Source organism: Temnothorax curvispinosus, unplaced genomic scaffold (assembly GCF_003070985.1).
Source record: "Temnothorax curvispinosus isolate PA1 unplaced genomic scaffold, ASM307098v1 QBEX01009904.1, whole genome shotgun sequence".
Taxonomy (NCBI): domain Eukaryota; kingdom Metazoa; phylum Arthropoda; class Insecta; order Hymenoptera; family Formicidae; genus Temnothorax; species Temnothorax curvispinosus.
The window spans coordinates 7,006-22,815 of NW_020219684.1; the positions used below are offsets into that span (position 1 = coordinate 7,006).

Consider the following 15,810-nt stretch of genomic DNA (forward strand, 5'->3'; position numbering starts at 1 on the left):
AAAGATTTATCGGTGCAACTGCGCTGATCTTTATTAAATTGGGAATAAAAAGGGGAGCCGCCGCGGAGCCTTCGTTCGGTGCCCTAGATCTCCTGATTCGCGATGCATTACTCGAGCAGATCCACGCTCGAGTTCCCATGAACCCATCCACCAATGACCTATACCGCGACTTACGAGCCCGTGAGCCTGTAATACAGACGAGAGGGAAAATCATCTTCGGGAGAAGGGATTCGCCATTCTCTCCTTTCGTAGGATCTAAGACACACTTACGACCCGGATAGTGGTATATGGTAGTCGCGTAACATCCATGGTGCCATCCCGAGCACTCGTCTCCCTCGCGCTCGACATCGTCGCACCGACAGTACGTCGTTAGGACGAATATAGCTATAGGAGTTTAACGCCGCTCCCGAGTCTCCCGGGTCCCAAATATAATAGACGCCGAAGAAGAAGACACGTCCTACCGCGCCGCTCGAAGTAAGTAAGGAACGATCAGCGTACTCATCATCGCAAATCGCTTTCGCTCCGATATTCATGTCAGCGAATAATGCGGCGCTTTCGTACGTATTATGCATCATACATCACATGCTGACAGATGATTAACATTTAATCGAGCACCCGGTGCCCCCATCGAATATTGATGACTGCCTCGCGCTGTGTGTGCACGCGGAGACCCACTTACCTCAATAAAGGAGAGATAACATTACCGCGGGATGTGTGACTCCGCGAAAATCTCACTGCATTTCTAATTCTATTAGGAACATTAAAATGCCCGACCTTCCGTTCATTTTCATTTAATCTTACAATTCCTATTGAATCTCGTAACTTATAACGGTTATAATGATGTAGTCATACAGAACGCAATAATTTGACGCAATTTCGCGTCATAAAAATGTAAATTTTATCATGTGGAAGGCGCATTCTAAATTCTGCTTCACAGGTATGGCGAGCACGGTACCATGGTTGCTGTCAATGTCGCTACTGGCCGTCCCAAAATTTGCGGCTTACACGGGTCCCAGTTTTCTATCCAGGGATCTTCAGGCACCCGCATTGCCGTTGACTTCGGCCATTTTCACTCCACAGTTCTTTTCGACGCATGTAAGACGCAACATAAACAGTTTTATTATTAACTTATATATACATAATCAATTATAAATTGATTACAAATTATCTTTAACTAATTTTTCCTTTAAATTTTCGAATTGAGATATATATCTAAAAAAAAATGTATTACACATGTAATAATATTTGCTTTTGTTTACGACATTTATTAGTTTGTTTAGAATTATTTTATTTAAAATAATAACGTGTTTCATGAAATTTCGTCGTGCCTTGCTAGAACATCAATTACAAAGATTCCCCATCTCCATCGTCGGCTTACGATGAACACGCCGGCTCGTCACGTTCACGGAATTGCGATAATCACCAGCCGGAGGAAAAATCACCGATATCCACGAACGTAGGCAATCTTTACGGATCGACGCCACAATCACGGCATCGCGTTGCTACATCCAACAACTTGGGAAGAAGCGGCCCCTCGAGACCCGTTGGAAGAGCCATCGATTTGTTCCGCGCGGATCCTCACTCGGTCAATCAATTGGACTTCCACGATTTCGGCGACGGTTTCGAGCCGGGACGCATTATAGACGATTACGTTGGTCCCGCTATGGAACTAGTACGTGACAACGTGACGCTTTTTGTTGTTTAGGCGAAAGTGCCCGAAAGGTTTCACAACATCTACATGTCGGCGATTCTGAATCGTAATGCTCGACGTGAAGAAAGTCTCTCGAACAATTTGATACAGGCCATCTGCGTGTAACAAATTGTTAATCATACTGTTAATACGCGCAGTTTCATTAATATAAGAAATAATAAGTCAACGGTCGTCATGATCACGCTTTTCTACTTGTCAGTAATTTTTTCACAAACATTTTTGCATGCTGCATTCAAATATAATCGATTATTATATATATCTATATAATATATCAAAGTGATAAAAAGGTCACTGTCCCATTTTACAGATTTATCTTATGAAATAGAAATTGTTTCATTGACGAAAAACTATTTACATTTCGGGATGATATAACTATTGTGGATTTTTTGCAACAGGTTTTATATTCATCTATACCTTTTCTTTTAACAGGTGTACGCCTGGTCCACGATTGATTTTGAATTCGACAGTATCGACGCGCGAGATAATGCTATATTCGATGGCGACTATATTGCGGAGAATAACTTGCCGTTGGGCCTGGAGGTTTGGCGCGATAAAGTCTTCATTACTCTGCCAAAGTGGAGGACTGGCATACCGGCGACTCTGGCTACCGTACCCAGACATTCCAAGACGAGGAGCCCCAAATTAAAACCGTACCCTAACTGGCAGTGGCATCAGCCAGGTTATCTCTATGCTAATTATCAGATCCCGCGAAAAGTTCTTTGCCGTTTTTTTTGAAAACTAATTTCGAGGTTTTAATGTGCACGGGATTATTCTTGATAATTAATTACCATATGCAATTATAGTTATTTTCACTTTTAGATAATCTTAAAGTTAACGAAGTTTCGAAGTTAATGAAGATAAATATTCAGTGCTACCGAAATAACAATCCGTTGAGCTGTTTTTATTTTGTAAATTTAAATTTAGCTAGAAAATAGATGTGCCTCGAAATACGCGACAGAAATTTGAGAAAAATGCTTACTAATCCAAAATACAGTTTTAGTTCCAATGTGAAGATAAGAAAGTGATTCGCGCGTAGAAAGATTCTGCGAGAACTGATTGTGAATTATACTAGCATTAAGCCTACACGAAGAGTCTGAGAATATAAGAAACAGCAATATTATTTCCACAATCAAGAAATAATATTGCAATCAGGAAAACGCGGAAACTGAGTAAAAGAATTTCTCACGCTAATTGTCTCGCGACAACAAATGAACTCGTCTTACCATACCATTCCCTGTTTAACGAAACAACAGCGAACACTGTTAAGAGATATTTAATGTCTCACGAGAGAACAAGCCCGTAAGTTAACGAACCAAAGAGAAACGTAAAGAAATTTTAAACCAATTTGAAAAAATATAGCTTTGCTAAAGAAACGGCAAAAATTTCCGCGAGATTTAATTTATTTAAAGTTTATCTACAGATCCACTCTATCTGAACTCGTTTCATCTCTTTCCAGGCACTTGCGAGAGTTTAACGTCAGTCTTTCGAGTTCAAGTGGACGAGTGCGATCGGCTGTGGGTCCTCGACTCCGGCAAGACGGAGCTCGCCAAAAGATCCAAACAGCTCTGTCCGCCCGCCATATTCATCTTTGATCTACGCACCGACACGCTCATCAGGAAGTACACGCTGCCGGACGAGCAGATCAAACAGGACTCCTTGTACATCAACATCGCGGTGGATATCAGAAACAATGACTGCGGCTCCGCGGTGGCGTACCTGGCCGACGTCTGGCGATACGGTATCGTGGTATACGACTTCTTCAAGGACTCCACCTTCAGAATCGAGCATCACTTCTTCTATCCCGATCCCCTGGCGTCCAGATACGAGCTGCACGGTATAAAGTTCCAATGGACCGACGGAATATTCGGGATAGCGCTCAGCCCCGTGGACGTTCACAACGACAGAACGCTGTTCTTCCATCCGATGTCCAGCTTCCGGGAGTTCGCCGTGTCCACGTCGGTCTTCGACAAACAAAACGGGGAATACAACACGGAAAAATTTATGCCCGTCGGGAAGCCCAGAGCCAAGGATTACGGCCATGCCTCGGGGTCCGCCATCGACAGGAACGGCGTCATGTTCTTCAACATGGTCACCAGGGACTCCGTGTGGTGCTGGGACACCAGGAAGGAATACATACCGCAGAATCTGGGAGTGATCGGGACTAGCAACGAGTCCTTGGTGTTCCCGAACGACATTAAAGTGGATCACGAGACGGATCAAAGTGTGTGGCTGCTCTCAAACCGATTGCCGATGTATTTGTACGGGACACTGAATAGCGGGAGCGTTAATTACAGAGTGTTCAAGGCGAACGTTAAGGAGGCTGTCAGGGATACCGTCTGCGATCCTAATTACGTGGTTCCTGACACGGATCCGGGCCTCGACGATACTTGCTGAAAACGGGCCATCGCTGTCTATTCATACACACCTCGTCATATTAAATTAATTTTCCATAATTTCAATTACAGATTTCTAAATATTAAAATTTCTCTTATTTTAAAGTCTAAGTATTGAAGTCTTCAGCACTGAATTAGCATTAAACATCGAATTGTTCACGGAGACTTCTTTTCTTAGATTATTCCGTTTATTTATTGCATTTTTGATTATCGCCAATTGTAAACTATGATAAATTGAACGGTTTAGTAGACATACTTATCACTGTACGATATTTAACACACGTTGTTTAGCACAAGCACGTTATTTAAATATTCCTATTACTGTAAGCAGTGCAAGTCTTCCGAGTTACCAATGATTAGACAATTGTATGTAAAATTTTTAGCATAAATATATTTTGTACATACGTAAACTGTATTTGTATAAAACTTTTACTAAATATATATAAATTTATTATATCTGATAAATGTGAAATATATTGCTATCGCGGGTAACATTCCTGTTAATTTACGACGATTGCTTAAATATTATCTCATGTCAAAATCGATCGATCAACTTCAAACATAATTAGCACTTATCATATTGAAGATGTACAAAATTTTGTTAGGATGATGATAATGATGTTTTGTAATCACAAATTTGTCAATTCAGAGTTGCATCGCAATATCTCTCTATTACAAAAGATTATTTGTAATTTAATAACGGAAATTAGTAATTAAATAACCAAGTTTGTAATATTTGGTATCTTATTTTTTTGTATTATATACAGATTAATTTTTGCACAGATAGCTCACTTTACGCGATGTCTACGTTAAATGTTATTTAAAGACTAAATATCTATGTAAGCTAACAACACGTTCAATTTCTGTTATTGAGAATTATGCATAATCTCTTATTTAAGGAGTGTTAAGAGAGCTAAGGTATGGGATCGGTTAAAAAGTCCTCCATCAAACTGCCGTCTTCCAACGAAACCGGTGTTCCTGGATCATCGTTTCTCTCGTAAGTAAAATAAAAACTATCATCCTGGTGAAGATTATCGTCTGAATGCATCTTGAAAATTTTTTCTGTCAAAAATTCATTTGCTTCTTTGTAAACCTCTGTACTTTCGTTTTCGCTCTTTGCGCCATCGTGCATCGTAGTTTCTAATTTGAAAGTTTCAATATTCCGAAATTGTGGAATTGTATCACAGTTCGTAGTTTTTAAATTCGATGTTGACTCTTTTCTTTGATTATTCAACGTAGCTGCGCTCTCTGAAAGTTGGCTCAATTTTTGAAGCTCTTCATCACACGATCTTAATGCGTGGCAATTATCTGATTCAATAAATGACGACGGACCGGGGAAAGATGATTTCGAAGAATTCTTAAAAATACGATTAAACGTACTTTTCTCACTTTTGTTATCCAACGTGTCATTGTTATTATTATTATCAGATAATTGTAACGTTGTATTGTTACAAGTACTTTCGAGGGATAAATTATTCTCGTTTTCAGAATGAATATCGATTGTGCTTAAATATTTTTCATCTCTCGAATTATTTAATTTTTCTAATAAATTATACGATGTAACGTTTACGTCATCCGGACAATTATCATCACTTGAATTCAAAGTTTGCTCAATTTCGTGAATTGCATCATCAACGTCCGCGTTATTACGCGAAGAAATTCTATCGCACTTATTATTATTTTCTTCGTCGAGATTTATGTCATCCGCATTGGATTCTCGAGCTTGAGGATTGCTATGTACATTCACATTACTTACGTACTCTTTGTACTCATCGTTCGGTGACGCAACATCGCGTATACTTCTCTCCGGCATCTCAATATCGAAGTTTCTTAATACACCGGTGATCAATCGGACGGGCAAATTATCGTTAATCGCGCTGCCCGCGCGATTGCAATCCTCGTCGAATATCACAATATTCGTCGTTCGAGTACTTTCAACGCTCGAGCGCGCGTTCTCCCGGGCGCGAGTCGTCGAATCCTCCACGATCACGGTTTCCGTTTCGCTCGGTATCTGTTCCCGACCGATGAATATTATGCACAGATCGTGGCCGCGCTCGCCTCCGGAACGGCGATCGTCATTAGCATTGCGAGAGAACGCCGGATCTGCAAGAGCGTTTCGATCGTTTCCCACCATACGCTCGAGATCGAACAACGAGTCCCGATTGCGCACGACCATCTCGTTGTTCACCCGGCAGACGAACTCCGTGTCGAGGTCCTCCCGCCGGAACGTCGGGAAATTCGGGAAGGACTCGCCGAACCTCGTCTGAGCGCGCCGGAAGACCCGCGCTATGATCTCGGGCTTGAAGAAGAAAGCGCTGTGCAACGTGCTGGCGGTGTTGTCGTCGACGATATCGCGCTGATGACTTTCGCGAAATCTCCCATCCTCCGAGAATTGACCGTGCAGATTCTTGTTGGTCAGTATAATGCCTCGCGGATGAACGGTGCACTCGATGTTCCTCGTGATCTCTCTGAGATTCAGCGACATATGCGCCCGTCTTGCGCAACGATCATTTAGATCAGAGCCGCGGTTCGCGTTCCGATGTACGGGGATCGTGATATTCCCGTGGCAGCTGCCCATCGAAAGACGATTATAGACGCTTGTCGGAGCCTCGACATCTTCGCATTCCGATGGCGTTTCATCTCTCGATAGATCGCGTTTTCTCTCAGTGCGCGGCTCTCTCTCGTTTCCCGGCCGTATGAGCTCGTCACGAACTCTCGAAGCACTTCGTTCGTCAACCGATTGCTGGGAACTCGGCGACAAATTATGCTCCCTTGTTCTTTCTGCCTCCCTTTTATCTTCCGGCAAGGTGGGATCGTTATAAGTTTGTAAAACTTTCGTCCCCGGCACTTCAGATTCCTTCGCCAATCGTCCGTAATTCAAGGACGAGTCGTGTTCCTTTCTCACTTCCAACTCTCTCTTGTCCTCCGACAAAGTAAGCTCGTTATAAGCCCTTAAAGCTCTCAGCTCTATCGCTTCGCGCTCCTCAATCGATAGTTTGACATTCGCCGGCGGCAGATCGTGCCTTTTTCTCGCTTTCGTCTCTCCTTTATACTTCGACGTAAAATTATTGCAGTTCTCTAAAGCCTTCGTCTTCGTCTCGTGTGCCTCCGCGTAATTCTTTTCCTTAAATGACGCCACGTTGTAAACGGAACGCAGATCGACCGATCGTTCACTTCGCATCTGCTTGTGTTTCAATCTATGTCGCTCACTAAAAGAGTCGCTCATCATCATCGATTCATCGTGAGTTTCAATCTGAGCGCTTTTTCGGCAATTTACAATTGTGGATAATTTATCAGCCGCGTCGACGACGTTCCTCGCGCATCCCGAGGGACGTGCAGTTTGGGCCGAAGACTCGCTTCCCCGGGACTGCTTTCCGCGAGATTCCTCCCATTTCTGGATCTGCTTTCTTAAACGGTACGCTTCTGAATATTTCAACGCAGATCTGTCGAGTTTGCTTCTCTGCATATTGACAATAGGTGTGAAGAACCTGAAATCCTTTCCATCAATATCGTATTCAACGTTCTTACCATCGATACCGATTGATCGCACGTGTCTGCCGGTTTTCGAACTATTGCGCAAGGCACGGTGACACGCGCATTTTTTCGAGTTTTTATAGCTTTCTTTCTTACTCGCGCCTGAACCAGTTGGCGTTAATTGCGCGTTGACTTGAGGATGCTTTCTGCGATCAACTCGGTCGATCCACTTCTCCTTCTGGTTTACGAGACAGAATTTCGCTTCTAATTTTCTCACGAGGGAGGCACACGGCTTAGCCTCCATGCTTCTCGCAGTCTTACCCTGGAATGAAGAATACTGCACAATCTTTGCGACTTCCCCTTCTTCTTCTTCTTTTCTTTTCTTTTTTGCTGTCACGTAAGTGTCACAAGATTCCATTGATTTCGCGTGATTATCTACTTTGTCAGTGACATCGTTGCCTTTTATTAACAATATATCTTCTTGGTTTCTAATCGAATTCTGTTCTTTCCCGTCAACCGGAATAATTTCGCTATCTATTTCCTCTTTTTTATTCACCGAAAAATATCCCATAATGTCTTCTTTTCCCCAAGCGCGATCTACCGCTTTTTGTAAGCCATCTTTCGCCGTCTGTTTATTTCTCGATGCATCGATCATTTCTTCTTCTTCGATCTTTTCCAAAGGGAACTGCGCTACTATGCCTTCTATCACTTCAGGTGTCTTCGCTGTCACGTCTTGTTCTTCCCAATAAGATCGCTCCTGTATCCTGGCACGCGCGTCCATTACATCTTCTGCGGTTACCTTCAGCATCCTCATCGACTTTTCAGCCACGCTCAAGTCGTTAACGTCGGAATTGTAATCATTCGTGTCGCTTGTGTCTTCGGTGATCAGAGTCGTTAAGGATTTGGCATTCGCTCTGCTGGACAATTCCTCAGACAGCCTGTCTAGATTCAACAGACTCGCGTACTTGCCCCGTCTGATTATCGCTATGCCGAGACACTCGTCGTCCAAAGAACGGTTGACTCTGCCGGGAATATTGACGATATTCGCGATGCTTCTCCGCGCGATTATTGCGAACCTGCGGATTTTCGCCATCCTTCGCAGCTGCGTGTACCACTTGAAGGTCGTGCACCATTTGCAGGTCGAGACAACTGGAACGATCGATGTTTTCACAAAGAATTTCTGTTGTTTGAGCAAGGTATCTTATGCCTGTGCTACAACTGTGCACCTTTCGTCCCTGACTGTGGACCTTTCGTCAGTTCTACTTCCATTTACTTACCTAGATTTACTGTTTTCTCTGCGATAAACTCAAAGAGGAGCGACGTCGAGCCGTTTCCCTTGCGCCACAGCAGGAAAGTGACGACAATCACGATGACTTCCAAAACGATATCTTTAAAAAGACTGAGCACCATCCAAAGTACGAGCAAGTTCTGCCGGCTTCGCGTTATTATCGTGTAGATATTAGCCACGTATGCGAGGAGCAAGATGCGATCGATGATAAACCGTGCGACGACAACCCACAATAGAACTGAAGAAATTTGTCATCCTTAGCTCTACTTCTATGATGAGAATATTTTTAGAGATCGCGTCAGAGTACGATACAATAAGAATTGGGTTTTTATGTCGAGTATATATAACACGAAGTGCTAACTCGTCTTAAGCCAGTCGATATCCTCCACATCTAATTCGTCGGGTTGCGAAACCGAGAAGTTCGAGATCTTCTCCAGTTGTCGATCCCACTTGAGCCAGCTCCAGTTCAAAGTGGTGCTGACCTTGACAAAGTGATGCAACACACTCATTATCAGTGTTCAAATAGGACAAGTATCATTACGCGAACATATCAAATCCTTACGACTTATATTTCATATAAATCTTTATACTTAATCATGAATGTAAACAATAATTATGTTATATTTATATTGTAATATGTAATATATGATAATATGTAATAGCAATCAAAATAATTTGGATGGTCGATGTATATGTAAAAGTGTAACTGACAAATTTGCAATATCACAACATGCATAATTGAAATGTGTGCGCGTTGAAATTAACCTTTACGATTTACGATCCTAGAAGCATTGTAAAAGAATAAAAATCTTCGAATTTTATTTAAATTCTACGAGGTATTGATCGTGAACACTGTTGAGATATTTACCAGGCCGAAGACATTTATGGAAAATATTTCCAGCTCAAGAGGTACAAAGCCAGACATTGTGTAACCGGTACGCTAAAACTAATTCAACCTCGAGCGTATCCTTTGTCCTTAAAATCATTCTCGATTTAAACTTTTCAATTTTGAATATTTTTGATTTAACAAATATTTTTTATAATAAATAGTAGTCTACTTAACCTGACAGGTTAAGTAGACAGAACAACTGCACGTTCGCCTGCCATCGATAGACGTGTAAAATTCCGATGTTTCGTTTTCTTTCAATTTTAATGTAATTGCGCTGAGGACAGAATATTAAATTAAAATTTAAAAAATTTTTACATTTGGATTAAATGCTTAAAAGTAGGAATAATAAATCTATTTACTATAAGGAAATAAAAAAATTAGGAATAAAGAAAGGGGTATTCGAAGGGAGCACACATTTGTACAGTAAAAGTAAGACAGCCTGAAACACTGCAACTGGTTTAACGCTCCTGCACATTTCAAGATCGTCTTGAACGAAATAATTTACCGCGCATATTATTAATTATAAACACAATCTTTAACTTGCTATTCTTTTAATTTTTCTTGAAAATACGCTTATAAAATTATGCTTTGTTATAATTTATATAATATCAAGCTTCTTCGAACAAACTCCATATTGACCACTAATTATAATCACGATTTTTAACTTGCTATTCTTTTGATTTTTCTCGAAGACACTTCTTATAATAATATTTCTTTTTTAAATATAAATATATATATTATATATACATATATCTTATAACGTTTATAGAAAAACAAAGTCCTAGAATTGTTTGAACTACCCTTTTAAAAATACTATTATATATATTACTCCTTTTCGCAACCATTTTATAAGTTGTGGCGGATTGTAATTCTCGATCAAATATTATGGTCAAGAATAAATTGATTGTGCTAAACTGGATTTAATTACTATAATTATTATTCCGGAATAAACATTGCGAGAGCGGTTCCACTTTCACGTGCGCTAAACATATAATATCTTTTATTAATAAAAAATACATATCACATGTGTAATATAGATTATGTATGTGTATATACATGTGTACAAGGAAAGTTTATTTGGTCGGAAGTTGCCGAAGCGAATCGAACGAATATTCTTATTTCAGTGATACGGAATCGTCGTCCCCGCGTGTAAAACCACTCATTACCTATGCGCGCAAATGTAGCGGGGCAATGTCAGTCGGTTCATCGCGATGTTATCTCGAGGTCGCCCAACGTGCGCAAACTAACGAGCATGTTAGTGTAGCGCAGTGCCTCGACTCTATGTCTCGGACTGTTTCTTCGAGAACCTATCGCGGAAATTACATTGTGGCGTAACAGCGATATACGCATAATATTATACACGCTATACGTAATTGCGATTTGAAAGGGCACGTGTCACTCACGTCACAAATTGATTGCTTTTCGCAAAGCAAATTTATTCTTTATACTTTTATCATCGCGTTCGTATGTGTCCGCTGATAATTCAGTTACAATTCTAAAGACGCAGAAAGCAGAAACGTCTACTCCGCTCTTGACCTCGCGACTGCGTGCTGGAATATCGAGAGTTTCTCGTCCTATTTCGTGCAGCGGTACCGCATGTAAGTATCCAGACAAGATTTTAATAAAAATAGAGACAGCTCTCAGGAAAATCGAAAACATCCTTTCCCACATCTGTATAAGGAAAGTCGCGTGAAACTTCATTAATTCGGAACGGGTGCCGGTTCGTCGCCGCGCGACTTGAGACTTCTCGGAGTTAACGACCGTGTCGAGGAGACGCGGCGACGCGCGTGGAAAGTCGCGGTCGCCGCGACTTTCCCGGAGATCAGCGAGACGCGCGACGCAAAACGTACGGATGATCGTACGAGAGCGGCAAAGTTCACCCTCGCCTCGGCAGGAGCGAGCCGCGCGGTCCCTTTGCAGGCGTGCGGAGATAAGTCTCGATCCGTAATAAAAAAGAAAAGCGTGATCGAGCACGAGCGCTCTCGAGAGCCTCGCACTCTCAAGAAAGAGAGAGAGAGAGAGAGAGAAAGAGAGAGAGAGCCCCGCGCGCTCTCCACCGCATCTCGCCGCGGTCGCGGCACCAGCGATACACGGCCCGCCCGCTCGCGTGAGTCGGAGTCGCGGTAGCGCACCGCGGAGCCGACACGCGCGTGTAGGCCTTCTCCGACGCGCCGCGGTGTTGGTGCACCGATGTAGGTGTAACGGCGCGTCGTAGGTGTATGCCACATCGCGGTTTGGCGCGGCCGCGCCGCGGCAACTGTTCTTGGCACAGTTTCTGGTCATCTCCTATTGCGAGCGGAACGCGCGCGCGTTGCTGGACCTCTGCGTGTGCGATCTCCTCCGCGTCTCTCTCTCTCGCCTCTCGCCCCGCGCCCCGCGCGCCGCGCGTCACGCACGTCACGTCTCGCGGTTCTCCTTCGTGTGTGCAGCATCCGCGTACGTTTCCCCGAGTCGGCACGCACCGTGCACCTGCGCGATCGATCCCGAGGGAGAGAAGAGAGGAGCTAACGAGATTTTTCTCCCCGAGAAAAAAAGTGAGTACGGAGCACCGAGAGAATCGTGAATCGCCGAGATACCTTTCCTCCGCGCAGTTCTACGATCGGTGACATTTAAAGGTTGTATTGTATTTTATCGGCGGGTCGAAGTACTCGGATATACGCGACTTCGTGATATCGATGCATTAATTTCTTTTTAATTGAACCGCCGATCGAAAGTGAACGCTAAATTGCCGATGACAAAGGTAACAGAATGCAAACGGTGACGCGTAAACAAGGTGGCTCGGTGATGATGTAACTGATCGTTCATAGACCGTTTTATAGTGCTGTAATAGCGCCAATCGCGTTCATATAGACTTCAGTTTTCATTCTAGCCGTTCGCTATTTCTAAATCATGTAAAATTATTAACAAAAATGACTTTTACTCGACCCAACGTATCATACCAAAACAAAGAAACTAAAAAACATTACAATGAAAATTTTAATAAAAATATTTAAGTCATAAAATAAAATAAAATAATTAATTTAATGAAAGTATCATTAATGACATCGTTATTTTAATTAATAGAAACTATGAATATATGTACATATCGTATGAAAAGATACTTCGAAATACCGACGAGCTCCGAGGAAGATATTTCGTAAAAGTCATAAAATCCAAGAAACTGCGTTGTAACGTAAGAGGTAAAAGAAGGCCGCACATTGGTCATGACTGAGGTATAAAAATAAAATACGCGCGCGATTTCGCACGGCGAAACCTTTAGGCGTGCCTCGTAAATAACGCGCGACGATACGTTTTCGTATAGACGCTTGGAAATCACTTGACACTGGCATTCCTCGCGTCCGTGATACTGACGCGGGACGACTTTTGCATGCGTTTTGCGGAATCGGCGACGGCTAATTAACGTCATTAGGAAGGTCTTCTGAGACTCGCGATTAATCCGATATAGCTTGCAAGACCGACCTGCTGTTATTATTCGCGCGTACAAACGCGCAGCAGCATCTTCGATCACGTAAATAGAAATCGCAAAACTGAAACCAATTTTAAATGAAACAGGACACTATTATATACAATCAATTAAGGAAATTGCCATTTAAGGTTAATAATAATAATATTCTGTGAATTTTGTATACTTCTTTCAAACTTAGTAAACTGCGCTGACTTTTTTCGGTCTTTAAAATACAGCTTTGTTAAAACTTAAATATTAAAGGATGAAATTTACTAAGTTTAGAAAAAGTATACAAAATTCACAGATTATTATTATTAAGCTATCAAGATTCAGCCCGGACCTTGAATGGCAATTTTTCTAATTGACTAAAACCAATTTATCTCTCCCTTCACTTTTTTCATTAGTGCGAACGATCAATCGATAAGGGTCTTCAAGACGACCTTTGGTACGCCGTACCAGTATCGATCTTCTCCGTTCTTCGCTTCTCTTGACAGACCGCACCCCTGCTTCTTACATTAATTGACCGTCGAATGGAGGGCACGCGAGATATCTTCGCCGTGCCTTATTCCCTTTTCTTCCTGATTAATCACCGTATCTGGGTCAAGATAACTGATATTGGCCTATTTAGCGGACCGATCGAGCAGTATCGTGTATTTTTAAACGGCATTTTTTGCGCGTAGCTTACTCACCGCCTAAATTTAAAGTCAATCGCACACGTGTAACGCACCAATCTCACCCACGTCGATCGCGACGATGTCTTCCGCGAGAGTTTCAAGCACGATAAACATTCGACCATGTGCATCGCGCTTGAAAATGCAAATTAACGCCGGTGTCATTAAGCATCGCACCTGTCGACACACAGTACACGTTAACTTTTGTAGAATAACATGAGATTTGTAAAACGTAAAATATTCTTTAGACGTATAATTGAAGCTGAAATTAGTCGATACTTCATTCGGAACGTGGCTAAATCTAAATTTATTATTGACTAATAGATTTACGCAAACGTACATGAAGTCATTATTAGATCATAAGTTAATGTAAACACGTATATATATACATTCTCTACTTTCGTAATTGATATCCATGTCATTTTAATATAATCAATGCCTTCGGCAACGATTACGCAAACGCGTAACACTCGTTTATCGCGGGAGCTTGGAGTAGACTGCATAATACCGACATTTAAAGCGCTCGCTGTCTTTAGGAAAATGATCCCCGAGCCTCACAGTGATCTCTTGTACGGTGACGCAATCACTTTTTGCGCAAGCCGGATAGAATCGCTCATTTCAAGCAGCGCATAGTGCGTTCTTCCGGGATGCACCTACAAGTAGCAGCTCCTTATCTATTAACCAAAGCAACATTTGCGTTACGTCGCGAGCGTTGCAACTGTAATTTTAGAAATTTTCGTCACATAAAGTGCCACCACACTTTATCATTTCTGTGATTGTTTCTCCGATAGATTGCTACTTCGATTTCTTGCCGAGATATATCTTTTCTAACGAAATGACCGATAGTCAATATAGTGACATTCGTCATCGCCGATTATAACACCTAAAGTGAAAAATTTTATGCAAAATTTATGCATTCTTGTGCGAACTATTCGTCAACAGACCCCGAAACCGGTTTAGCACGGCTCGTGTAGCTAGACCTAGAAAATGCGCCAGAAATTCCCCGTCGATTAGTCCGGCATCGAGTAGAACAATTCTCGGCGTTAACTAGCCGTGTCATTTAATTGTTCCGTATTTTCCATTTAACGTCCGCGAAACTGACGGCGAGTCTTCACGCCGTTTAGTAAATTTACTTTGGACTTTCTACAAAGATCATCTCACGAAAGATACAAGAAACGGTTCGTTTAAATTTTTCTTCCTTCTGAACCGAGATGGCCGAGATACCGAGGCCTCTTAATGTCTTTTTTTTTGTCGACAGCCACGCTCTCGAGTGTCGGTCAAGTACAGCCGTCGAGTTACCGTGAACCACCAAGGTAATCTTAATCGGCCGGTCATTATTCGACGGTGATGCGGTGGCTTTTTACGCGTAGGACCGTGAGGACGCGTTTCCTTATGAGGATCGGTAGACCTCGGGCGAACTTGGTCGGCGAACGTATGGTCGCGGCCGCGTGTACGCGATTCCTTGGCGATCTTGCTTATTCTCCGGCCGACCTCAGAAAGAAATATCGGACTCTTCGAGCCAACACGCCTACTTTCGTTTGTTTGCTATTCGCTTGGACAAAAATACGACTTGTGCACTGTTAAATATTAAAGAACGAAATTTAAACCGGTATCTTTTGAGTCAGATAACATTTTGTTGTTTTTAGCTATTTTTTGTGCCGAAATTTATTAGTTTAACACAAAACAGTATTATTTTAAGTTAACTCCATTGGTTCAGTTAAATTATCACATTGTTTGACATATTGAGTAGGAGCAGTGGCGATTTATATAGGAACGGTTAAAATTGACTCAAATTGAGTGTAATTGGACACTACGAATTTAACAGTGTACACGTTGACTTTAAAAATAACTGTAGAAAGATCGCATGGTATTTTAAATTTTTTAACATATACATATATTTAGTTAAATTAACATTGTTTAATTAAATTAACGACATATT

General features: G+C 41.9%; 2 protein-coding genes across 5 annotated transcripts in view; both read left to right on the plus strand.

Moving 5' to 3' along the window:
* Positions 1-4,478, plus strand: part of LOC112459555 (protein yellow-like) — an 8,226-nt gene extending 3,748 nt beyond the window's left edge. For all 3 annotated transcript variants that reach the window (XM_025023728.1, XM_025023726.1, XM_025023727.1), the window contains exons 3-6: positions 938-1,095; positions 1,337-1,672; positions 2,141-2,390; positions 3,168-4,478. In XM_025023728.1, the coding sequence (XP_024879496.1) occupies positions 938-1,095; positions 1,337-1,672; positions 2,141-2,390; positions 3,168-4,105 (1,682 nt within the window). In that variant the 3' untranslated portion in view covers positions 4,106-4,478. The remainder of the gene's footprint in view (positions 1-937; positions 1,096-1,336; positions 1,673-2,140; positions 2,391-3,167) is intronic.
* A 6,544-nt stretch (positions 4,479-11,022) lies between these two features.
* Positions 11,023-15,810, plus strand: part of LOC112459558 — a 7,686-nt gene continuing 2,898 nt past the window's right edge. Inside the window, exon 1 of one of the 2 annotated variants that reach the window (XM_025023731.1) lies at positions 11,023-11,353. The gene's annotated coding sequence lies outside the window, so the exon portion shown is untranslated. Of the gene's footprint in view, positions 11,354-11,897; positions 12,290-15,810 lie in introns of those variants that run through there. The other variant, XM_025023730.1, reaches the window with a different exon arrangement.